Source organism: Parasteatoda tepidariorum, chromosome 8 (assembly GCF_043381705.1).
Source record: "Parasteatoda tepidariorum isolate YZ-2023 chromosome 8, CAS_Ptep_4.0, whole genome shotgun sequence".
Lineage (NCBI taxonomy): Eukaryota > Metazoa > Arthropoda > Arachnida > Araneae > Theridiidae > Parasteatoda > Parasteatoda tepidariorum.
The window spans coordinates 17,358,564-17,386,033 of record NC_092211.1 but is presented as its reverse complement, the minus strand read 5'-3'; the positions used below and the strand labels follow the sequence as shown (position 1 = coordinate 17,386,033).

General features: G+C 30.0%; 1 protein-coding gene across 1 annotated transcript; it reads right to left on the bottom strand.

The window, feature by feature from the left end:
• Positions 1-1,519: 1,519 nt before the first annotated feature.
• On the bottom strand, positions 1,520-27,256 carry LOC107443383 (choline/ethanolamine kinase). Its single transcript, XM_043043224.2, has 8 exons — positions 26,905-27,256; positions 19,862-20,087; positions 18,360-18,487; positions 16,304-16,396; positions 14,345-14,403; positions 12,737-12,824; positions 9,433-9,612; positions 1,520-1,849 (listed from the first exon to the last, which is right to left on the bottom strand). The coding sequence occupies exons 1-7, from the start codon at positions 27,030-27,032 to the stop codon at positions 9,471-9,473; spliced, it is 864 nt and encodes a 287-aa protein (XP_042899158.1). The 5' UTR covers positions 27,033-27,256; the 3' UTR covers positions 1,520-1,849; positions 9,433-9,470.
• Between the last annotated feature and the right edge of the window lie 214 nt (positions 27,257-27,470).

Below are 27,470 nucleotides of genomic sequence, written 5' to 3'. Positions count from 1 at the left end.
CAGGTGAAGCAACATCTTTTCAAATTGAAGAAGAACTGTCAGTAAGTGAGACCGCCTTTTTCAAGTACTCACCAATAACATCAGTAGACGTTGAAAGAAGCTTCTCCAGGTATAAAATTTACTTTCAGACAAGAGAGACTCGTTTACATTTCAAAATATCAAAAAACATTTAATAATCTAATGTAATTCTGATATTTAGCAATATTATGAGATGGAAGTTGTTATATTCATTGAAGTTTCGATGCAAAATAAAAATATTTTGGAGTCAATATATTTTCCTTTTTTGTTGTTGTTATTTTAGGATATAAAACATATTTTTCAAACTTTAATGAGCATAGAGCTAATATTGCATTGCTTTATATTTTTTGAAGTGACTCATAATAGTTTTAAAGAATAAGACATTGTTTTAGCTCAATATTTTTACTTTATTTAAATCATGTCATAAGGTATTTTTAGCGCAATTTTCGCATTTTAGGGCATTTTTTAAGGGCATTTTTTGCACTTTTTAAAAGCATTAGTTTAGATTTTTTAGGTCATCAAAATCCAGGCTCTACTTATGACAAATAAATTTAATCAAAATCAATTTAATGCGGTTTCTTTTAAATACAACTAAATAAAATCTTGTAATGCGTGATTTCGTTTTTTTGCTCTGTAATTCCATTCTTGCCTCCGTTCTTTTCACCCCTTAAAATAAAATTTTATTTTGAAGCAGTGCAAAGCTAGGATAAAATGGAGAAGAATCAAAGTAATTTTGTTCAAGAATGACTGGTTATAAAACAATCGGGTGTTATTCAACTGCTACTAACTTATCACAACATTGTTGAAAAATGTTCCGAAGGCAGTTAAGAAATGTTTTTTCACATGATATATAAGCGTTAAGTGCCGACTAGACTGTCTAGGGGAACTACCCTCGAATCAAAAAGGTTCTGGGTTCGAATCCCGGGCAAGGCATGGATGTTCCTTCATTCTCTGTAATATCTGTACCTACTGTGGGAGCAACGTTGGCCCACCTATTATGGTGCACTCGAAAGAGTAGCCAACAAATCTGCCTTAATACGCTTGAATTGACTAAATGTCAACGCAGGTGGGTATAGGAAAGAAAAAAAATACAAGTGTTAAGCTTACAGAAAAATTCTGCTGTTTTTAGGGTAAATTTTGTAAACAAATTCTTTCTTCTGGGAAAGTTATAATAAATAATCTACTATTCGTCAAATTATCATTTATTTTGAGGGAAAGTTTGAGTTATAATTTGTTGTCTTGGGAAAAATATTTTAGAAAAAAATTATCCTGTGAAAATTCTGTAAAATAATCCGTTATTTTAGAAATTTTTTATCTAAATCATCTCTGTTGCTTGAAAACCACGTAAGATTTAATAAAAAATATTTTTACGTTTATACTAGTTGTTTTCCCCTTAGTGATTTATAGAGAGAAAATTTTTCCCTATATATCAAAGATATTCCCCTCTTAGTGTTTATTTCCTTGTGTATTCAAAAAGATCTATTCAGTAACAATTAGTCAATAAGAGTAAAAAAAAACACATTTATTTTTCTAATACAGTAAAATTAATTAACAAAATTTTATTTACAAGAAAGGTGTGATTTTCAAAATCCATTATTTCTTTGTGGTTACCAATTTTAGAGAAAACAGTGCTAGTTTTTTTTTTCAAATCGCATCCATGATAAAAGAAATAATTAGTTTAGTTCTTTTTTTAGACATTAACGTTGGTTTTGTTGCTTTTTCCGCAAATAAATTTCTTTCGCTTTGAGATAAATCTCCCTTCTCTGTCTACTGTATTCCTGAAAAAAATAATAGAAGTTTTATTTATTATCCAAGTTTGTTAATATTGTAACTAATTTAATATGATCTGAAATATAAAAAAACAAAACATATGCATTTCCTTAAAGTCTTTAGTACGTAGCAAATATATATATATTTTAAGACCTGTATGTTAATTTAAGCAAATACAGATCTTCAAAATATTTAAGGCTTTGAACTAATGGTACATTCAAGCGATGTTTGCACTAAATTATTTAAAGTACATATTATAGCATTTTTTTATATAATTTTTAAAATTCTTGAAGTATTATTAATTATTAAGGTATGAATTTTTTTAATTTTAGAGTAGTGATTGTTGATGGTGCCTCAGAGGCAACAACGGAGTGTAAAGGGTTAAAAATAACTGTAAATATATCAGTTTGTTGCGTTCTGCTTGCATCACTAGCAGTTTTTTTAATAGGTTCCAAATTTAATTGCAACGTTTGTCGACAGATGGCACTGTTGAAATGTAAACTATACCTCTTTCTGAAATTTAAACTAAACAATGTTTTTCGTGCCAGAGCATTCTAAATCAAATCTTTACCCGGGTGCTCGTTAATTTCGTTCTTAAAGAACGCCACGTTTTTGCTATAAATGGTGGTTATTTTAGAAACCTTGTTTTATATTTTTCCCACAGTTAGCAGCGCCATCTATACTTCAACTCGTAAACTGATTTTTAAAGTTAAGTGAAAAACTTCTTGATTCTCATGCAAAAAGTAGAAAATTTCATATTTTCTATCTAATTTCATTTTCTTTAAAAAAAAAAATTCTTTCAAAAAGTCGATCATTTTTAGAGCAATCGGTAAATCATTTACCCTGGAATGCAAAACCATTGCCCTTTTTACTCTAGTGTTATTTTTATTGTTTCTTTTTTTAAATTTTATAGAAGTACGAAGCAAATGTCAATGAGTTACAATGCCAAGAGATCGTCCAACTTAATTTGTTTGACTAGATTATTAAACTTCATCTATATTGCAAACTTCATCTGAAAATAATTAAACTTCAAAGGAACTTTAACTTAATAAGTAAACTTTACCAGTAACTAATCAATTTAGAGAATAAATTTATGAAAGAGCAAAAAAACGCCAGAGCATTTTATACCATTAACGTGTTAAATTATATCTCGTAAAAATTACACATTTTCGTTTATTTTATTTTATTTTCCCACTTTAATTATTATTTGAAATTGAGTGTTCGTATATAAGTTGTAGTTAAAAATATTTTAATTGTTTTAAAATGATGGTTTTAGTCATGTAATTTGGGAGTTTCAGACATTATTGCTTTTAAATTTTGTTTGCGTTTTAAATGATACTCTATTAGTTGAAATACATGAGGCGCATTACTTTCGAATGACGAGGGGAGGATTTTCTTTGGTGATAGAAGTTTATTACGATCTTACATTTTGAGTTATAAGTATGACAAAAATGAAGTTCTTTTTTTAAATTTAACTCTATGACACAGAATTCTTATGAAACAAATTTTTCATTTTTTTTATTATTTTGTATTAATTTAAGTCAAAATAAGAGAAAAATATTATATTTAGCATTTTAGTAATTTACTGTTATGAGATACAGCATAAAACATCAATGTCTTTTACAGTGTTATAGGTAAAATCTTCCAAACACGGCTTGCTTCCTATTCATTATTTTTCAAATTTGCAGTTATTTAGGTCAGTTATTAGAACAATCATTTATAATTGAAATTTCTTGAATTTCGAAAATAAATTGTTGATAAATTTTTGTATATGAATGAAGATTTTTATCAAACAAATTTTTGTGAATTTCATATTTTAGTACAAATATCTCACATGGACTGCAATAGCGGTACAACTCAAAAAATCAATTTTTGAGATAAGTGGGTTTAAAGTTCTCATTGCTAAGCAAAATGCATAAGAAATGCTTTAGTTTGCTTAAACGAAGATTACCTTCAAGTTGAGTTATGAATTGTGCTAGTATTGCTGCTGAAAGAATGAGTATTTTCATAGAATGTGTATTTTTTTTCCTGTTCTTAGACTAAAACGCGTGTTTTTTGAGTTTTGCCACTATTGCAGCCCATGAGCGATATATTCCGATATTCTAACAGATTTTTTTCTTGGGACTATAAGGCTGTTTATTATCATTAAGAAATACCAAAATATATTTTTTCCTGAGTCTTAGAAATATATAAAAGGGACACCAGTGTCCCATCTGCATCAAAGGGTTAAGTCTACTTGAAAAACTCAGTTTTTAAAATTTTTCTTTCATTTAATTTTCTTCTTTTTATTTTAATGATTGCTAGTTTGTTTTTTACAGGAAAAGGTCGAAGTTAGACTTACCTATTAATTACAAATGACAATAATATGATTAAAAATATAGTTTCTAAAGGCCAGAAAAAAAATAAAATTTTTAATCTGACATCAAGCATGTAGCTCCAGAGGAGATTAAAATACTCTCGTGAGGCGGAAAGTTGTCGAAAATTCGATTGACCATAATATCTCGATAAATTCTGATTGTAGCGGTCAGGATATGATAGAAATTTGTATTGTCGTATACACCGAAGAATCATTACATTATGACCATCCTGCTAATAGCATGTAGGACCACCTTTAGCCCTCAAAACTGCTAGTACCCGCCGTGGCATTGATTCCACAAGGTGCTGATAGGTAGTCTGAGGATCTGGTAACAAGCGCTCATCAACTGGTCCTGCAATTCCCTCACATTGCGAGGGGGTAGCGTGGCAGCACGAATTTGGTTTACCAAGTAGGACCACAAATGCTCTATTGGATTAAGGTCAGGTGAATTTGGGGGCCAAGACATGACTTGAAAGTCACTGGAATGTTCCTCGAACCAATCCATGACGATACGACCCTTATGACATGGTGGTAAACACCATCCCCGGCAGGAAAAGCTGTTGCCATGAATGGGTGAACCTGGTCTGCAATTATGTTCAAGTAGCTTACAGACGTCAGGGATTGTTCTATGAGGATTATGGGTCCTAATGTGCCCCATGAAAACATTGTTCCTGGGCGAGAAACCATGAAAACCTGGGCGAGCCCATTGTTATAGATGGAGGGTGGTCATAATGTAATGGCTCTTCGGTGTATATATATATATATATATATATATATATATATATATATATATATATATATATATATATATATATATATATATATATATATATATATATATATATATATATATATATATATATATATATATATATATATATATATATATATATATATATATATATATATATATATATATATATATATATATATATATATATATATATATATATATATATATATATATATATATATATATATATATATATATATATATATATATATATATATATATATATATATATATATATATATATATATATATATATATATATATATATATATATATATATATATATATATATATATATATATATATATATATATATATATATATATATATATATGTACTATAGTGTCTAAACAAACTCACTGCTTCAAGGTTCCACATAGTTGCACGAATTACCATATAGTTGCTCAACACAAGGTTCTACATAGTTCACAAGCACGAATTTTCCAATTTTTGTGGATCTAGGGCAGAAACGGCGGTTTTGGGTATGTTGTACCAAATGCATCATGATAACTGGTGGGAAAACGTTATTTAGCATAGCTCTCAATTAAGCTAATTACCTCTAATGAAGCCACTAGTTATAAGCTTCTCGATTACATCAAAATAAAGCTTTTTCAGTTTCTCTATTTATCTCACAAAAATACTTATGGTCTAGAATTTAGTTTCCTTACGTAATGGGAAGTAGGAGCATTAGTAAGGAATGAGTAACGGCTTTGTCTTTTATATAATCAGATTGCAGTATTGTAACCTTTCCTTTAAAAACGTGAAGAAGTCTTTAATAGATATGTAAGAGAACAATGAACGTTTAATGCTGATCACCTGATTCGTTTCATATCTTATTTTCTCAAACAAATTCCAGATAGAAAAGTTCGAAAACCTGGAACATGCAATAAGAACTAAATAAGAAATTCGTTCTTCCCTAAACAGTATATAATAAAAGATTGTAATGAAAATCGAATTCAGGAAGATATTTTTAATTAACTGCAAAAATTGGAGAAAAAATGATCGCAATTATTTATGCTGTTTTTTTCTTTTAAAGGAATTTTTCATAAAATGTATTTCTGAAGTAACATTGATTTATTGTCTAGCATGCAATGCATGATAAGTAAATTTGTAATAACATTCACGATATTTTAAAGTGTATGCAGCATTTTTTCCAGTTTTTCTACAATAGTATTTAATATCCAATACCAATCGTTTATACAATTCAAACTTTTGAATCTTGAATTTTTTTTGAGAAATTTTATTCATAACCTCAACGAAATTTTTAATCTAAATTTTTAAGAATTAACATTTTGTTATCAATCATGAATCCTGAAAATAGAGATACTGATTTATTAGTGTATTATGATAATAGTTTGTAAAGTAAATAATAAGATAAGATAAAGTAGATAATAGTTTGTATTCAGAAAAAGTAAATTTTTTTAAAATTGCAGTAAGATATGACGCACATACGCGTCAGTAAAGTTATATTTACGATATGTTAAAAAGGAAGAATCATTAATTTAGGATGTAGTTATTCAATATTTCTTAAAATATGATTGGTCTGTTAATCAAACTTAGGCGCAGCAAAGAATAAATATTAATATGAATTTGAACAAGGCGTAATGAAACCGAAGTGGATGGAAAATAAATATTAAATTGTTTAATACAATTTAGGGGCCGGGATAGCCTGGTCGGAAGGGCACTGGGCCCATGTCCGTGAATTCCTGGGTTCGAACCCCGCCGTCCGAAGACTCCCCGTGTAGTAAAGTGACTGATGCACGTTAAATCTGTCGAGTCGCAAAAGTCCCCCATGTTCCAATAACAAATCAATACCTCTGGGGGTACTGGATTAGAGATCGATCGTTCTCTGATTCAGGTCAAAATTACGATCTGTGGATGAATGAATGGATGTATGAATGGTTCCGGCCTATAAACGGATGTGACGTAAGGTGTGGCAGAAGTCGAATGCTTGGCCATAGATGGCGCCACTGAAAAACAAGAACAATCGCACTCCCTCTGCCTAAACAGGCGTACGTCAACAACAACAACAACACAATTTTGAGATTTCTGAGCACAATCTTACAAGGGCAACATTATTTTTATTATACAGCTTAAAACATCGATACTTTTTTATGACAATTTACATCTGTGGAATTTTTAGTTTCGTCCAAGACGAAATCAAACTTTTATTTAGGTAGGTATGTACTTTATTTAATTCGCACTAGAACTGCACAATGGACTATTGGCGATGGTCTGTGAAATAGCACTGGGAACGATCGGAAGACATGCAACAAATCCTAGAAAAAAGCAGGCCTCAGCACGGGTTACCATAAATATCCTTTAGTAGTCCAAACATTATGACATATACGTTATTTCCAACCACTGCGCAGCTTAGTACCCCGAACGTAATGACATCTTTCTTATTTTTCATCTACTGCGCAGTTAACTTAGCTACATCGGACTACTAAATTGATCCGTGCTGAGGCCTTCCTACTTCTAGGGGGTGTTGGCCACATCCGACCCTCGAAGCCTTTTTTTGTGGTCAGTGAGCTAAAATATATTAGTTGTCATTTCTTGCTGACAATTTTCGTAAAAAATCTAAATGGATTTAAAATACTTTTCTTTCGTTAAAAAAAACCATAAATATCCTTCAGTAGTCCAAACGTTATGACATATTTCGTATTTTCAACCACTGCGCAGCTTAGTACCCCGAACGTAATGACATCTTTCTTATTTTTCATCTACTGCGCTAACTTAGCTACATCGGACTACTAAATTGATCCGTACTGAGGCCTTCCTTCTTCTAGGAGGTGATGAGACATCCCATCGCAAATTTTGACCCTCTGCAGAGGGGATGGCTACCCTACATTGGTAACCCGACGACCTGCGCTTGAAGTCAAGCACTTTACTGTAGAACAGTTTACGAGGACCGATACCGTGCATCCTCAGTCCTTACGCTGATCAAAGAGGTCACCCACCAGCTTACTGATTGCAGCAAGTGGTGCTTGACTTCGGTGTTCGACAGGGAACCATGTCGTTACGATCAGTCCACTTCGGGTATCAAACTTTAGAGAAAAAAGCATCTGATTGCTCATTTCTTGGCCTTCCGATTTAACTGCTTGGATTTAAGTGAGTTCGAATGCTCGATTCGGTATTACTTCCCAGTAAAATCTGTAGTTTAATTTCTCTCCGAGTATGACGTAGATCAATCCGAAAAACTGTGGGAAGGTACATTTTACTCCGGCTTAACACCAAATCAAGAGTTTATATGCTTTTTACAGGGTGTAATTTAAATCGAAACACTTAAAAAGTATTAATCTAACACCAACATTTACATTTTATTTTACAACCGTCGTTGAAGAGCCAACACAATTTTTGGGTTTACGACTACGAATGTTCAAATCCATAGTCTTGTAGTTTTGAAACCAATCCAGAAGACAAGGGAACTACTGGATTAAGTAGAAGGAGAAATTTGCCTTTGTGGAGGATTTTTTGATGGAACTAATCCGCATTTGCGGTACATGGAGAGGAAAACCACGAAAACGTCCCATGGTTAGCGTAAAGGCAAGGGGACTCTAATCCACGATCCGTCTACCACTGAGGATATTTCACGCCAGCACCTCGGTCGGTGAATGCCGGATGCGGAATTTGCATACTTTCGCACCATACAAGAATTATTTTTATTTCCGAAAACACCAATATTGGCGCTCTCCAAACTTCAAAAAAAAAACAGAAACGCCAAATATAATTTTGCCTGCAGTTTGTTTGCAATCTGGAAAGAGTTGTCGAGAGTTCTTTTCTTAACCTCCAAAGCTGAAATTCAACCAAGAGAAACAAAAATTTGCCCTTAAATATGTTTTCTGTTGTCGGATAAGGATGATTATATTTTAAATTTTAAGTATCTGAGAACTGTATTAGCTAATTTTATGATGCATAATTTCGATCCACTTCCATTTTGTTAAGCCTAGTTCAAATTCATCTCGATATTCTTTCTGTGCAACGTGAATGTTTGATTCATAAAATAATTTTATTTTAATAATTAGTGTATATGTTACGGTCAATTTTAATAGTCGGTTATTATTAATACTATCCGGTCAATATTAATAATTAATAATAACCGGTAAAAGTGAATAATTTGCGATACTTTTCACTTAGAGAGAAAGAAGCGGTAATTATTAATATTGACCGGTTAATATTAATAACAACCGGATTTATTATTTTAACCGTAACATATATATGCATTATAAATTGATGATTCTTACTTTAGATTATATTGTAAAAATAACTTTACTGGCTCTTATGTTTTTATGTTATTTTACTGTTAATATAAATTTTTGTGTAACTGAACAACAAAAATGGTGGCGGCTACTTTACACCAAGAAGTGTAAAAAAAACAACATAGCTCCACACTATTTTGAACGGCATTTCACTGCATCACTTTTGTGTAAAGTTGTTGCCATAATTTTTGTCGTTGAGACACATTAAAATTTTTTACATTATTGTAATAACACACAATTTTTCCAGTTTCTCAAAATAAAATTCAGATAGGTTTTACACCAGAGTTTGTACAGTACACTTACTAACCCTTTCTTCTTTACTGGGATACTTGTTGATATCTAGTACAAAATGTGGGGGATCGGGAGTGTGGTATTCGTATATCCATTCAGAAAAATGATTGGCAATGTCATAAGCTCTGTAAAAAATGTATAATAAGCAATTCAAAGCATGTAAAAAATGTATAATAAGCAATTCAAAGCATGTAAAAATGTATAATAAGCAATTCAAAGCATGTAAAAAATGTATAATAAGCAATTCAAAGCATGTAAAAAATGTTCTTTCAACTTGTAAATAGTTTATAAAAATAATGAATACATCAGCAAGAAAATTTCATGTTTTTTGAGGCATTTTCATTCTATCAGGTTAATAGAGAGAGATTAAAAAATTGTATTTGATAAAACATGCAAAAAAATTCAAGGATGGCTACATTTAGTATACCTTTAGTACCCTAAGAAATATACGAATATACATCTAATTAATAAAAGAAATTGTTTAAATAATTATAACACTGGGGAAATTTTTTTTATTGCATTTGCACGAGCACTTGATATTGCTTCATTTGAGTGTAGAGATTTCAAATTTGAAATTAGTTTCGTTCGGAAAGCTGCAGATTTTTGTAAAAATTTTATTTGTAGTTTATTTTTGGTCTGAATGTGAAATTGTACAAAGAACGCATCAATTTCGATATATAAATTTATAGATTTGTCAACTTTGAAAATAATACTTCGAAAAAACTAATGATCTTTACATATCGCATCATACACTGGAATGTATTATCCCCTTTTTACCACCATTCTTTACGTATCAGAGAAGTGAAGACGCTTATTCACTCGAGTAAATAAATAAAAAGCTTATGAACGTATTATTGAATTGCATGAAGACTGTAACTTGTTGAGAGAAACAGATTGCAGATTTAAAATCAGCGACGAGAAAATATATAAGATTCGTTCAAAAATCTCATTGAACACAAAAAAATTTTGTTCCCCAGAGAGATACTGTTATAACAAACAACCAGAAATTATCTTGGTTCTATATACCTAGCTTCTATATACCTTTCCCAGTATATATCCCTCTTATTACTCATAAATTTTATATATTTTATTGTAAAAATGATACAATAAATTAAATGGGAATACAGAAATATTTTTTTGTACAAAAATTGGTACCACAATTTTAGTAAAAAGAAAGAGAATTGATCAATCGAGAATCAATTGAAAGATAATTGATTAGGTGACTTAGATGTCTACCTTATACAGGCTGATATCCGAGAAAACAAATAAGTTTATTTAACCACTTTTTTTTCCAGTAAATTTCATTACCGATGCAGTGCCATTTAAATTGGCCTGCCATGACTCTACAGTAAATGCGATCAGTTAGTCAAACTCTGTTTTTATAGGATTGTTTTTTTTAATGTCTCTCAGTAACTTTGCACTAAATGCTCTAAGATAATAAGTAAATACTACACTTGTACATAGCGTACTGAATCAAATCTTAGTAAAAATTAAGCATAATTTTTGCTTCTAAGAGTAAAATTTTTCTGCAAATTAGGAAGCGGCTGAAAAAATTTCGTGATAGTTGAGAGATTATAAGTTTTAGATAAAATCTGAAATGAGAATTTTTAAAATTAGTTGTATTTAACCCTTTGCTTACGGTATACCATGTTGCACCATCATAAGTGGTCCACATGTTGTACCACCCGTAAGCTACAGGTTAAACTCAAGAATGTTAATGATAAGTACTTGATAAATAATGCTTGATAAATGTACTTAATAATATTTAACAAATAATATATAACAAATAAGAATTAATAGATGGTAACTTATAACTTATTAACTGACTACTTTTTGCATTGCAAAGTTGTGAAAGGGCTGATAGAAAATAAATAGTAAGAAATTAATTTTTAATGTAAGAAGTAAGTCGTTTGCAGCTGTTTCGAAATTTTACGTCTCTCTTAGTTTAATCAGTTTATTTTCTATTTATTTATCAATAATCTTTCTATAGTTGCTTAAAGTTTGATTTGTAGATCGCATGTTTCTGTATATGACAGAGCTGCAGAGCCTGTATTTGACTCCGACAGTTGACTTTTCTGAGAGTTTGACCTCGATTCCGACTTAAAATGTTTGTTATTTTCAGAATCCTCAGAAAATATTACGATTATTATTAAGTAAATAATTCAAAATTATCAATGCGCGATTAGAGTTACAAATAGTTTATATAAAATTACATTTCATATCATAAAAGCTGAAGAAATAAATTTTAAAAAATACATTATATAATATAAAAATATAGAAATTGTACACACATTTGCAGCAGTTATATAAGAAGTTATTTATGAGCGTCTTCTTGCTAAAGAATTTTGTAGAAAATGTTCTGAACTTTCGAAATTATTACAAATGGCGCATAGAATTCATTTGGATATCTTTTTAATAGACTTTTCAAATGAGCAGAAGAAATTTGATTTCGAAACTAACGTATTGCCGTTTGTCAAAAATACGTGCCAGCATGAAACTTTATCAATCAGAGTAAAAAGATAAAACTGGTAACCATACTAATTACTTAGCAGTTCATTTGGTTTGTTAAGATAATAATAATAATGATAATAAATTATAATAATATAAAGAAATAATAATAAATTGATTTATTGAATTTACCTATTAGTAGAAAATAAAAGTAATACAGTTGCACTTTGAACTAATATTGAACAGACGTGCAAGAATTAAAGTGAAAGCAAAAATAGGTTTGAAAAAATAGTAATGCCCAAATTTAAGCTACTAATATTTATTATTTTATATCCTGATTCTGATTTCGTATGAATGATTTTATGAATCACCCGCTATGAATCACCCTAAGGGGTTAATTAACTTTTTCAGTAGTTCAATAAATCATAAGCTCAAAAACATTCGAATGAGATAAACTAAATTTAGGGAAAGTTATAATTTAGATAATTTTCACACATTTAAGTAACATTTTTGATCAAAGAATATATATAGATATTTTTTGCTGTAACTTTTTAAGATCCAATCCTTCGTTTCGTTTTTTCAATCAGAGCAAAATGAACTGTGACTGATTAAGGGACTTAACTTTTAGCCAATTGGAGTTGGAGTCGAGAAAGTTATTTTCCGACTGCAAACTTTTCCTCAACGCCAAGTCTTCTATTTTGACTCCATTGACTTGGTTTATCACAGTAATTTACATAACTTAAACATATGCCTGTATAAATAAACATGGAAGTACCAAACTTCTTGTATTATTGCTTTTACCTGTAGTTATATCCTCCAAACTCAAAATCAATGAAAACGATGTCTGGATCCAATTTGTTTTTGGAGTCTTCCCGAAGGAGTATGTTACCTATGTAAGACAAAAACAGAAACTTGATAACATGATTGGAAAATCAAAATTTAATCGTACTTGTATGTTTGTTACAGCTAAAGCTCGAAAGCCGTTCATTTGCACTTTACCTAACTAATATACTAATTAATCAGTATGATTAACTAAAGTAATCCGTAGAAGTGTGGAATCAAGATTTCGTAAAATTTATTAAGGTCATGTGTCAAATTTATTAAGGTTTCGTAAAATTTATTAAGGTCAACCTCTAAAGTTTGTGGGGAGAGAAATTATAGATAATGTTAACCTTCATCTATGAAAAGGTACCCCTACACAGAGTCGAGTTAACATGTCTTATATACTAGTGAATTGGAATTGTATTTTTGTAGTGATAGACACACTATGGTACTCCCCCACCAGAATTATATCTGTAATAGAAATTCGATTAACGGATACCACTAGTTGATTAATTGCTGCTTTGCGAGAAGCCGGGAGAGCTGTATTGAGTACATGGTTGTGGTTGGTCCTGTGTTGTCATTAGCAGTCGAGTGTATACGTTATGTGTGATCGAGACTGAGTAGCAACTGCGTGAGGAGGTGGATAATGACGCAGTAGCAAGTCAACTGCACAATGTAGACCATCCATCGGAGTAGGCGTGTTCAGATCGAAGTGGGCGTTACTGTCAGGATAGGCGTATTCATATCGATGTGGGAGTTTCGCAAGGCGGGCATGTTCACATCACGTCCGAAGTTCATCAATGTGGGGAGAGTAGATATCGACAGTGTCAACTTTCATCTATGAAAAGATACCCCTACATAGAATCGAGTTAACATGTCTTATATACTAGTGAATTGAAATTGTATTTTTGTAGTGGTAGACACACTAAAAGTTTGTTTATTTCATCCCATGAACTAATTCGTTGAATTTTTAATTGAATATCTTGACCACAGATCGTGAAAACGTTAGATAGTGAAAAAGCAAATAAATGACATTATGCTAATTTCCTTAATTGTAATAATGCTTTAAAAGGTTTGATTCTTCGTATTATAGTTATTTAATTAATTGATGATTGATTCTATCAACTAATGTATTGATTTTTTAGCCTTTCTATGTTTTAGATAACGGAAAATAAATAAGCAACATTCCGTTAACTTAAGTATATAAAAACTTTGCTGTTGTTCTAAATTAGATCTTGTTTTCGCTTTAACGAATGCTCGTAGGTAAAGTGCAGATGACCTACGTAATTTGTGCAATTAAAATTTTTTTTAACACGTTAAAAGATCACCCAAGTTAATTTGTACATTTGCTATATAATCTGTACTATAATTTCATTTTTTTAGCAATTTTCTTTCAAAAAAAAAATTGGTAACTCAATCAATTGGTAAAACATTTCTCTATAATTCAATAAATGTTATTAAACTAGAATATAAATTTACATATGACTTTAATATTTCTATAACTAAAGCATATGTTACAACTCAAATAGTATATGAAGGCAATAAGGTCATAAATGTTTACTATGACCTAATAAAAATACAACTCACCTCCTAGAAGGTCATTGTGGCAATAAGCAGTTGGTGAATTCGAGTTTTCCATTTCCTTTCTGAAAATTGAAAAAATTTAGTTTTTTTTAAAATTGTTTACTGGTTATTCTGTAATGGTCATTTTTAATAAATATTTTAATTAAAAATGTAAAATGTTAAAATACTTTTATTAACCTTATTGAAATTCAACTTGCAAACAATTAAATTAAAAAAATATGCATGTTAGGGGTAGTAAATTATTATACATCAAAAACGTTCTCAAATTTGACCATCATTATCGAGATGAGTAAAAGCAAAGATGGGATTAAAATGAAAAAAAATAATTTTTATTTATTTTATAAAGTTATATTTTATTTAGTTTTTTTACTAAAAATCTTTCACTTTACAGAGATGGGAACTTGCTCCGGATAGCGGATAAATATTTTCGAGTGGTAGTCTTATTATGCATGATTCTTGTTTCAGTTAATTCGATTTGGTTTTAAAAAAACAATTTTGATTGTCTATAGCAGGGGTGACCAACCTGCGGCTCGCGAGCCACATGCGGCTCTTTGAAGGATTATTTGTGGTTCTCGATAAATATACCCGAGTTTCCCTTTCAGTTTTGTGCTATTATATTTAAAAAAATTATTATCGTTCCGTATGTGTTTCAAAATGTCTTTTAAATTACTGAGAACAAATATGAAAAACTAAGTGTAGCGTTGTTCAATTCAAGGTGAGTTTTCCATTTCCAATGTAATTATGACACAAAAAGCATCTGTAGAATTAGAATTAATAGAGAGGCAAGAAGATCAAGCTCTACAATTAAAATATAAGTCGACGTCGATTACTGAATTTTGGAAATTTGTACCAGAATCGAAGTATCCTGAATTAAAAAAAGGCTGTTTGTCGAATCATTTCAATATTCTGAACAACGTACTTATGTGAATCACTTTATTTCACTTTGAAATTCGTGAAATCCAAACACCGATCAGTATTAACTAACCAGCATCTCAAGGAAATACTGAGAAGTGCTGTCACCAATTATTCACCAATTTTTAAAGAAATACCAAGAGAAGTAAAATAAATGTGTTTAAATTTTAATATTTAAATTCAATACACATATTTTGCACTTTTACTTGTATGTTTTCAATAAATATAATAAATGTAAAAAAAAATTAATACCTTTTTCGCATACCTTTTAAATACGTATTTAATTGCGGCTCGCAAAGAATTTCAAATTTTGAAAAATTGGGTAATTGGCTTTGTATGATTTGGGTAATCCCGTTTTTCTCTCATAAGAAAATTGTATTTTCTTTTACAAAAATGCTTCATAACAACATAAAATAATACTTAAATACTTGAAAAGAACATTGTTAAGGATGCATAAATGTGTTTAACTTCTTCGGGACGGTTGAGTCATTTGAATTAATTTCGAATCTGGATGGGGAAGAAGTAAAAAGCGGTAGCGGCAAATTTGACTGACTGATTTTTTGCTTTCACTTTGATTCCAAATTGCTTAATCAATGTTAGTTCAAAGTGAAACTACATAATTTTTTTTATTTTGAACTAAGTAGGGTTGAATTACGTAAATCAATCAATTATTACTCCCTCCACAAATACACTATTAAAGAAAAAATAAGTAGACTACCAATTTTATCTCTTTTTTATTTATTTTTTTTATCCTTATTTAGAGCCTTTCATTCTCTTCGATTACGTGTCAGTCAAAGCCATGCCTTACTCTTTTTACTGTTAAAATAATTTTATGCCTTTTTGACTTTATTTAAAACAAGAGTGTAAAAATATATATTAAGGGCGGTGTTTGCAGAGCACACCGAAGAAATTTTTAGCAATAAGTTATTTTGCTTAGATGGTAAGTCTAAAAATATATCTGAGTGGAATCAGAAAAGGTAATTTAGAAGTCAAAAAAGATAAGCATTATAAGGTAAATTGTTCGAAGTCGTACGTAAGGCGATAACTTACGTTAACCATTGAATTTCTTCTCTGTAGAACTGTGATAATGAAAATTTTCCTTTATTTCTCTTTATCGCATCCTTCTCAACATCATGAAGCCACCTGTGAATAAAATCAAATGGATTGAAAAACTGTGAATAAAATCAAATGGATTGTGCATCGGGGCAGTAGAATAAGTTATCGGCAAAACTGACTGTTAAGAGCTGGTGGTTTTGAGTTCGATCCTGGATTCTTTATAAGAACCGGCGTATATAATTCGAATGGTGCGAGTCAAATCTGTCGTCGCTAAAAGTCCTCTAATTGGATGTGGAATGAAAGTTAGGAGAGACGGGTACTAGTTTAGATGTGTTACAGTTCATCTGGTCCGGGTCACGGGCATTCTTTTCTTGGTTGTTAAAGGATAGAGCCTAGGTTCTTGGCCATGGTTGGATAATGAAGAATATACCATACTGTAACTAGATTTTTTTTTAAATATTTCATAATAAATAATGAATCTAATCTAATCCAAATATTTTCTTTTCAATCAAATGTCTCAAAAACTGATGAAAACGATTAAAGAAAAATTTAATGAGTAAATATATATGGTTTGTTGCGTTTTGCTTTGAAACTAAAATGTTTTTCTTTCCATTCTCTTAGATTTACCTAAATATAAAGTTTGTAAACAAACGCCTCAGTTGAATGGAAAACGGTAAAATTATGCATCCTTCGATCATGCCATATAAGAAATCGATTCCATATAAAAATACCCAAATTCTTAAGACTTGGTTTTAAAATATATCCTAGGATTTTAGAACTGTAAATTTTAATTTTATTATTGGTAAAAATCATCGTAAAATTTGAACAAGGAGAAACCATCTTTTCATATTTTTAAATATTTATCACCAGTTTTGGAAAATACTTGAAATAGGATGTAACAATTTAAATGTACTTCATATTGACGAATGCAACTACTTACAGTTCTCCATAACTAACTATCCAAGAGTTTAATTTCAAAGCGTGTTAATTTATTTTTTGAAAAATTTAAGATAGTCAGCAAAATATTAGAAGAGATATTTAAGAAAAATCAACACGAGTTTAAAAGGTACAGAACACGTTAACTTACATTTTATTTAATTTGAAAAAAAAGCACCTGTAATTTAGTGGGAGAACAAGTGATATTTTAGTGAATTTCACAAAATCATTAAGAATTTAGGGGGGAGACCATGTCTTAAGTGATATTTCGTTGAATCTCATAAAACTAGCTTTAGAATGTATAAAAACTTCAGGTAGATAGTTACAAAAAACTGCATATAGTTTTAGCTTCAATTCACTCCTAACATTCAATTTATTCCTTTAAAAAAAGCTGAAAAGGTTAGTTGGCATAGTTAAGCGTGACGGCCCAGTACCGAGCTGCCTGCGGCCCACTTGTGGTGTGACTCTTAGGTTGGAAACCTCTCTTCTATAGTATTAACATAACATAACCTATTCTTAGACAGGAAAATTGTTAGTTTTAAAATTGTTGTTAAACAAGTACTTTCTCGAAATTCTTCAATTCATAAGCATATGAGGTTGAAACATAGTATTAACAAAATATAACCTATTCTTAAAAAAAGAATACTGTTTTCTATAAAATGATTGCTGAACAAGTACTTTCTTGAAATTCTTTAATTCACAATCACATGTGGTTGAAACGTAATGTTTAACAAAACATGACTTATTCTTAAAAAGGAAAATTATTGGTTTTAAAATGGTTGCTGAACAAGTACTTTCTAGAAATTCTTCAATTCATAAGCATATGTGGTTGAAATATAGTATTAACAAAACATGACTTATTCCTAAAAAGGAAAATTGTTGGTTTTAAAATGGTTGCTGAACAAGTACTTTCTTGAAATTCTTCAATTCATAAGCATATGTGGTTGAAACATATAGTATTAACAAAATATAACCTATTCTTAAAAAGGAAAACTGTTAACATTAAAATGGTTGCTGAACAAGTACTTTCTTGAAATTCTTTAATTCATAAGCAATTGTGATCTATAGATAAATGTTTATATTATTTTATTTGATTATTTTAGACAAACCTTACTTATTGATTTGAGTACCCCATAGATCTGGTACTTTTCTGACCGGCACATCGAGAGTGTGTATTTTAGCCAACATTCTGGCTGTCTTTGTCAGCATCAGCCTCATCTCCTCTTGGTTTAAAGTTTTTGACTAAAAAAGAAATAATTCTACTTTAGTCAGTAAGGTATGTATCTACGCTAAAAGCGTATTCAAATTTACTCAAAATAAAGTTGCGGTAGTTAATGGAAGAAATAAGTGACAGTTTATAAATTGGATAAGTCTCTCAGTGTATAAGGACGCTGTTCCCAGTAGAAAACCAAAATCAAGCATCACTGGCTGTGGTAAGTAAGTGGGTGGGAGACCACTTTGATTAACCAAAGTAGGGACAGAGGGAGCGCGGTATCGGTCCTCGTTAAACTGTTCTACCGTAAAATGCTCAACTTGACGTGCAGGTCGTTGGGCTACTAAATCGGGGGAGCCATCCCCTCTCCAGAGATCAAAATTGACGCTTTCCAGACAGTCACCAAAATGCCCATTGTGCAATAAAATACCTAACTATCTACAATTGGATAAAATCATTTTTAGAATTAAAAGAAAAATATCAGATATTTTTTTTAATTAACAACTTTTTAAGGAAATATTTCTTTTTTTCATACCATTCGTTAAAATGCGTAAACGTTCTACAATTACAATTGCTTTTACTTTTCTCTTCGATATAATATTTGAAAAAAATGCATAAAATTCTTTTTTGATAATGTTTTAGGCGTAAGAGACAGATTTAAGTAAATTATTGTAAATGACCTACTGGAACTTGAGTCCGAAATAACGGCAGAAAAGGATGTTTTTGCTTTGAAATATGTGGTATAAAAGAAAGTAAACTAAAAAAATGAGATAAAATTATTAAGAAAAAAAATTTCAATTCATTAAACATAACTTTAATAGTTATTTTTTCTTATTATAAATAATTATGAATGTTTAGCATTTTTTGCATATTGTTAGGTATTTTCATAGTGTAGATCTTCACATTTTTATCACGAAACATATTCTACTCGTCTTAAGTACTAAGATATGCCATAAAACTGCCACTAGAATCGATCATCTTAACTTTGCTATAATTTTTCATTGTGATTTTAATAATTCAACCAGGATAAATCCAATGTGTTTTGACAAAAAAGATCTAACTTTTTAAAAGTATACAACTAGAATTTTTTCAAAAAAATATTTCAAGCGACAAAAATGTATCTTATGTCCAAAATATTGAACAATGGGTCTCAAGAGCTAAATTTAGCATCAATACAAAAATTATTACAACGTTAAAATATTTTGACAAGAACATCTAGCTTTTAAAAGGTATACAATCAGAATTTTTTTTAAAAAAATTATTTTTATGCAACAAAATTGTACCTTATGTGCAAAATATTGGACAATGGGTCTTAAGAGCTTAAATTAGAAGCAATACAAAAATTATTATAACGTTAAAAGATTTTTTCAATATTATTGGTATATATTCCTGGTATATCTTACTGGTATATATTCCTCTAGCCTTCCTGTAGGAAATATTCCGTACATTTTGGGTCCTAGATTTTTCTCAGCTAGTAATACGAACGTTGCAGCTTCCACAACTTTTCGATGTTCTTCATCTTGTAAAGGACCATAAATTCGCAAAAGTACTCTTTCAGGTACTTTTGGGCTCATTGGAAGAGAAGGATTTGCAAGCGTACAACAATACAACTTGTTGGATAATCCGCCGCTAAAATAGAATTAAAAAGCTTTTAATGCCGCTAAAGGTAAGATATCAAATTTATAATTGATGATGAATATTTCTTTTTTTTTCGAGTAGCTAAAGTGCTTCAATTTTAACGATAGTTTTGTATTACATTACTTGATTAAACGTTTCATTTGTTTCAAAGCCCAAAGCATATTTTATTTAATTGCTTTGTATCAAGCTTCTTAACGTTGTAGATAAAATTTATTTCCATCATACCATCAAGCGATATTTAAAACATTTTCCAACATAATATCAAATTTATCAACATGTCAAATTTATAATTGATAATGGATATTTATTTTTTTAGACTAGCTAAAGTGCTTCAATTTTAACGATAGTTTTGCATTATTAAAAGCTTCATTTACTTCAAAACCCATAGCATTTTTAATTTAATTGTTTTGTATGATGTTTCTTAACGTTGTAGATAAAAGTTATCCCTATTATACCGTCAAGCGAATTTAAACCATTTTCCAACATAACCAACCGACTGAAAACTGAGAAGGAGAAAAGAATAAAATGAAATAGAATTTAATTTCTAGTAGACTAACAATTTTTATTGCTCTCAAAATGAAAACCGTTGGACGCGACTTCCATACGCAACTTATTTTGTTTCTTTTAAGTGTAACAGAAAGAGATTTATTTTCTCTATTATAGTTGTTAATAAATAATTTTTAAATTTTAACTTTTCTTTTCATTACGAGCTAAATACCCTTTTTAGGTACCGAGTAAAGAGAAGTAAATAATCACTAAATTGATATTGACCAACATTACGAAGTCATGCACAATACTAAAAGGCATATTCAATCTGTTTAAAATGCACCAATCAAATTTTCAGTTTACAAATGAAAATTTTTTTTTTGAATGAGAAAGTTAAAATAAAGAATAATATCAGTGCAGCGAGGGCAAATATATTGTATTGAAATTAAAAGTTTGTATTCAGAACTTTTTAATTTGATACAAAATGTTTTTTATTTTATTTTATATTATAACCGTTGTTGAACAGTCGACCCAATTTTTGTGTTTACGACTACTAATCAAGGCTTAATTCCGTCCCGCCCCCGTCAGGGGGCATCCGGAGAATACTGTAGACTCTAAGTGCACGCACGTGACCTCTCAGTAAAAAAAAGAAAGAAAGAGGATTCAAAAAGGTAGGCCTGGTGACGAACCATGACAACACCAGAAGGCCTCAAAGAATTTAGTGAAATCTTAAAATTAACAATAGTAGTTACTCAAAAAATAGAATTTAGGAGTTTGAGTGTTCAAACATAATAGGCGAGGAATAAAAAAAATCATTAAAAAAGGGTAGCAAACATATTGTGATGATGAAAAGTACCAGAATTTGTCCAAAGCCCATGAAAACAGATGCAATTTCAAAAAGAAGAGTTACGGCAAAGGCAGCTGTAAAGAAAAATTCACAAACAAGAGGAAACTCAAAACATGAACAATAAATTAATCGAAAAATCATTTCTAAAGAACACAAATACAGTATTACGACTACTAATGTTCAACTCCGTAGACTTGTAATTTTGAACCCAATCCAGAAGACAAGGGAACTCCTGAACCAAGTATTATGAGAAATGTGCCTTCGCGGGGGACTTTTTGATGGAACTAACCTGCCATTGCGTTACATGGAGAGGAAAAACACGCGAACCTCCCATGGTTAACCTGACTGCAAGGGTTCGTATCGACTAGCAACCGCTGGGATTCGAACCCGGTTTACATCATTCGAAAACAAGCTCTCTATCCCCTGAGCCATCACGGCTCCTACAAAATGGTTTGGCTGTAACAAATAGAGAAAGATGGATTGTCTCCATTAGATTAAAGCCGATCTTGTCTATATTATTCTAACGGTATCGTCAGAATATCCTTGCGCTAGCTCCCAACAAGGAACTGGTGCATTATATTTTTAGAATTTTAGTCAAAAATTAAAAAAAAAAATGTTTACATTTGGGTTTTGAAATTTAAATTGAAGTGAAGGAACAGATTTTTTTTATGGAAATCTGAAGTATAAAGTAGAGTTTATAAATGTCGAAATTTGTTTGATTTGCAGTGAAAATTTAAGAAGTACGCCACACCGCAGTAGAAAATTTTTGTCGTGAGTCCTCTTTCTACTTAATTACTAATTTAAAATTCAAAGGAAAGAAAAAATAAGTTCAGGCAAATCTAGACTAAGCCATGAAGTTTCAATTGCTGAAAAAAAAAATACTTCAAAATGTTAAAATGCAACCAAATTCTTAGAAGAGAACTTCGTCGTTTGCGTAACCCTAAGTAATCATTTCATAATTTATTTTCTGTATTTGAAACTTTGGCTTACTCTAGGTTAGTCTGAACTCACATTTTTTACACTAAGGTTTAGCAAGGTTTAGCATGACATATCTGAAAAAAGTGGTGAATTATATATGCCTACGAATTGTTTAAAAATAGTGGTGGATAAAAATCTACTAAATTGAATTTATTAAACCAAGAATCACAATAATTAAGAAAATTTTGAATAAATTTTCTGCAACTCCATAAAAGAGTGTAAATTTTATAGTTCTATATAATGTTATACGCTGTCAGCCAGCTGTTTTCACGGCCTATGTGAAAGGTCAGTGTCAGCAAGCGGTGGCAGACGCAGCCTAAATGTAATTTCAGTGTCAGCCATCGGTGGTTGATGCAGCCCAAATGTAATTTCAGTGTCAGCCACCGGTGGTTGATGTAGCCTAAATGTAATTTCAGTGTCAGCAACCGGTGGCTGACGCGGCCTAAATGGAAAGTCCAGTGTCAGTCACCGATGGCTGACGCGGTGCTTTACGTGTTAAATTAAGAGGTGATTAGTCTAAGCAACTTTTGGTTTCATTTCGCGAACTATTTTTGATCTTTTCAACTCATCTCTTGTGTTTACTCAGTATTTTGTCTGATCTCTTTTCTGGACGCTATTTAGAATCTATCATAACTCCAAATCACTTGACGCTATGGTCCTGAAATTTGGACGCGTCGACTACATAGAGCAGTTTTGCTTCCCGAACCGAAATTTTTTTTAAAAATTGTAACTATTCTGTTAGGAATAAATGTTAGAAAAATGTTTTTTTTTTAGCACCAGTTTAATATTATCCATTGTTATAAATAAAATTGTAAATGGTTCTATGATTTTAAAACACACCCTGAAATATTGAATTATTTTTTTTTACAAGTTCTGTTCTCAACGTGAAATGGTATACGGATTGGTGATACTAAAGTTATCTGAAACTTGTAGCCATGAGCAAGCGAAAAATCTCCAAACAATGTAGAATTCCGCCAAATTTCTTACAACCATAAGGGGAATGTTAGTTTGGGGCCACGTGCTCTTTTCTCAGAATTCTTTCAAAACAAAGCACGTTTTCCTTTCCTTTATTAAAACATTCCTTCATTTTTAACGCTTTCTTTTCAATTATTATAAGCATTATTTTTGGGTAAAACTGTTTTGTTTACAATTCATTAGTATTTGTTTATAATTGAACTTGTTTTTCTTGCTATTAATAAATATTTGTTTATAGTTGAACGTTTTAGACTTTTATTCCGTCGACTGTTTTGTCATTCGCTTGGCGACTTGGCTCGCGTTTGGTTCACAATTGGCGACATTTGCTCCAGACTAACGGAAAAGTACCTATTTGGTTTACAGTTGTACTTTAAAACTTGCTTCTGGGAAGAAAAAAAATAAGATGCAATTTTTGTCAAAGACTAGATGAATCCTAAGACGAAAAATTGTTAAATATTTGGAGGAATTAAAAAAAAACAACTTTTTTATGAGACTGAATGTAAGGTAATTAATAAAATATTGCGTGTAACATCAGTATTGCATGTAACATAAATATAAAATATTGCTTTGTCGAGTTTGAGTAGCGTCTGCTAATTTTTCAGGTATTATGTTTATTTTAAAAAAAGTTTAACCTGGCAATCTGTTGCATAATTTTTTATACAATTTTTGAAGAAAAATAATTGTTATTGTTTTCAAAACACAATAAGAAATCCAACAAAACCACCGACTTTTCATCTTTTTATCATTTATTTTTTTCAATCTTATTTTTCTCTTTGGATGGATAACCGCATAAAGTTTAGCAGTGATGGCACTAGTGGTTAAAATTACATAAGAAGACTTCCGTGTCACTACTTCCGATTTATCTTTACGTTTAAGTTTAAGTATCCCGCTAACCTTCATTGATAATGTACTTATACTGTTTACAATATGACATATGCTATTTACTTTTCAATTTGCAAATCTATTTCACTTTTCTGAAAATACTCGTATAAAAGACTGGAAGTAACTATCAAAACATGGCAAATCTTACAGTTTATTATTTTCTTTTTGTGTGTTATTAATTCGCTTAAAAGGATTTATTTAGAATTTATTAACCAAAGAAAAATCTTAGGACTGGGAAAATTTCGTACAAATTAAAATACATATCTCAATAAGTTTTCAAAGAATATCAAGCCTGTTCACAATTCGTCTCGTAAACATAGCACTTAGTCTGTTTACACATACTTGTTTACATTTAGTTTATTTACACGCGTTCAATATTGCAGCACAAATACATCCTTTGTTTTTTTGGGGGGGATTTTTATCGTCTTTCAAAATTCTCGTAAGCATCAATTTAGTTAGTTTTTTCTTTCTTTTTCGCAATTTTTTCCGATACGTCATAATTTTTTCTGATATGTCGCAATTTTTCCTGATATATGTTCCCAAACTACGAGGACAATGAGATATTCTCAACTGGAAAAGAAAAAGACCACAGATACACTATCATATGACCTATGACCTTTGTTTACAAACAATATTGCGTGTAAATATTCTGGTTCTTCCTACGGTCTAGCAAAGTTTCTCCGTATAAATTAGAATCTTAATGAACATGAAAATATAAAGCCGTATCGAATTTGTTAAAATGTAATTATTTCTGGTCTAGGCCTTTTATTTAAACTAGACTTATTATTTGTTTTCGTATTTTGTTGTAATAGTCTTTATTTTTATCTATACGCAATTTTACATTATCCAGAAAATGTTTTGCATTACTAGTTATGTTTATGCTTTACATGGCTTTATGCCTGTCACCGTGTAAAATAAAAAATAAACCAAATTTTTATTTGTGAATCTTTCTTCACTAAATAAACTTCACATTTGATGGGCTAGGCTTACTCGAAATAGAATGGAAAGAACAGTTGCTAGCATATACAAATGCCACGTTTCAGCAAGCAATTAGGATCCAAACCCACTATGACGTTGCTTGTACATATCAGTCTGTAATATGCACAAATTTTTTTATACAAGTTAATAAATTCGATAAAAACATTAACTGGATTTCTAAACTAATTTTTCGAAAGAAAAAAAAATTTTTGGTTCAAAAAAGTTAGTTTCTTATTTATTTCTTAGAGTTATATTTTGTAAAGTAAACTTCCCTTTCTGTTATTCAACTAGTTGATGTTACGTAAAGTAAAATTGCTATTTCGCAATTCAAAAAAGTTATATTTTGAAGAATAATGAACCCCTTTGGTTTTTAAACACAGTGATGTTTCAAAAAAATGAAGTTAATAAAAGAACGATATTTTCAAAATTTTTTTTTGATGTTTAGAAAAATTTGGGTTCTGTATTGGTCATTCAAAAATAAAATATTTATAATTAAAAAAAATAAAGTTACTTCTCTGGTTATTCAAAAAAGAGAAGTTTCGAAAAATAAAACTCTCTTTTTTGGTTAAATTTTAGAATTACTTTTTTAAAAATTTATGATTAATATTTGAAAAATGCGTAATAAAACATAAAATGATACAGATTAAGTTAGAAATTTGAGGACAATCGTTTCATTTATGATAAAATTAAATTTTTATGGTTTTTGTTACTTGAAAAGTGTAGTATAAAAAAATTGCATTTTAAATTTAGGAACAAGTGTTTGTTTGATTGCTCGCATTTCATTTTAAGAAATGTTTCTAAAATATATTATAATTTAACTAGAAAAATTTTTTGGAATACGTATTTCGTAAATTTACTTTTCTGCTTGTCACAATTTATCTATGCGATAACATATCATGTGTTGGATTTATATTACCTAACTGACGACAGATAACATCTCTGCAAACAAAAGAGATCACAAGTTTCAACAATCTTCCAAAGACGAAAATAAGTTTTAAAAAATGTGGAACATTTACTCAAATGACTAATGAAAGAAATAGAACTTTACCGAAGCATTTTTTAATATAAAATTTACAAACTAAAATAAGAAACATTTTTTACTATATAACGTATATATTAAAAAAATTTAAAAAAAATTAATTTCGTTCTAAGCATATGCAGCATCTGAACCTTTTTCTTACTTTTGAGTCATATGTTTTGTAGTAGGTTTTCTGAAATCCAAAACAAAAGTTGTTCCTAATTACTAATTAAGTAATTTGTATAAGAAAATACTTTAACTTTGTTGTACTATTGCATAATATTTTAACAATATACAAAAATTTTGAGTTTTTCGAACAAATAAAAACCTTTCCAGATAGAAATTTTCCTGTAAAATATTACTGAAAAATTTCGATTGCTCATTTGAAATTTACAGGCGTATATTTTATATGTAATTTCATCGATATATTTCATTTGTGTTTTCATTGATGTGCACTTGGGTTATAATTTCAAAAGATACAACAATTAAAAACACATCTTTTAGATAGAGAAATGAGTATATTCAACTCAAAGATATAATTAATATTTAATTGAGCTAAAATTAATATTTAATTAAGCTAAAACTTATATTTAATTAAGCTGAAGTTAATACTTAATTAAGCCAAAATTTAATTAATTACTTACTTCACTACAGAAAGCCTAAAATTAGAAATATCCATATTATTCCAAGGGGAACCCAGAAATTCTTGACATAATTTAAAAGCTTCTTGTTCTGCATCGTTGCCATTAATTGTTGTCCCGTTAATAGCCATAGTATGAAGTTTAGACCTTACTTTTAGCGAGAATTTTGATTTTTGTGACAGCGAGAAGAGTTAAGGCATGCAGAAAAATAGCTAAACTAAGAAAGAAAGAAACTTATCGCTCGAACTGATAATTTAACGCTTACTCTCTTGACAAGAGTTTTTGATTAGATAAAGCTTATCTGTAAGACTAAATATTGCACTGGTATAGATATTTTAAGAATCTAATTATGAATGAAAGTACGTCATTATTTATTGATTATGTAAACTCTATGCACTCATGAGTTCAATTTCAGAGTTTGCAACATCTTTTAAGTTTATTTATTATTTTCTTTTTTGAATTAGAACCTTTGATTTTATTTTTATGCTTACAAATGTTTTTGTTTGCTTTTTTAACTTGCAATTATTTTATTTTGTCATAAATTTCAGTTTAAAAAATAATCCGTGTTT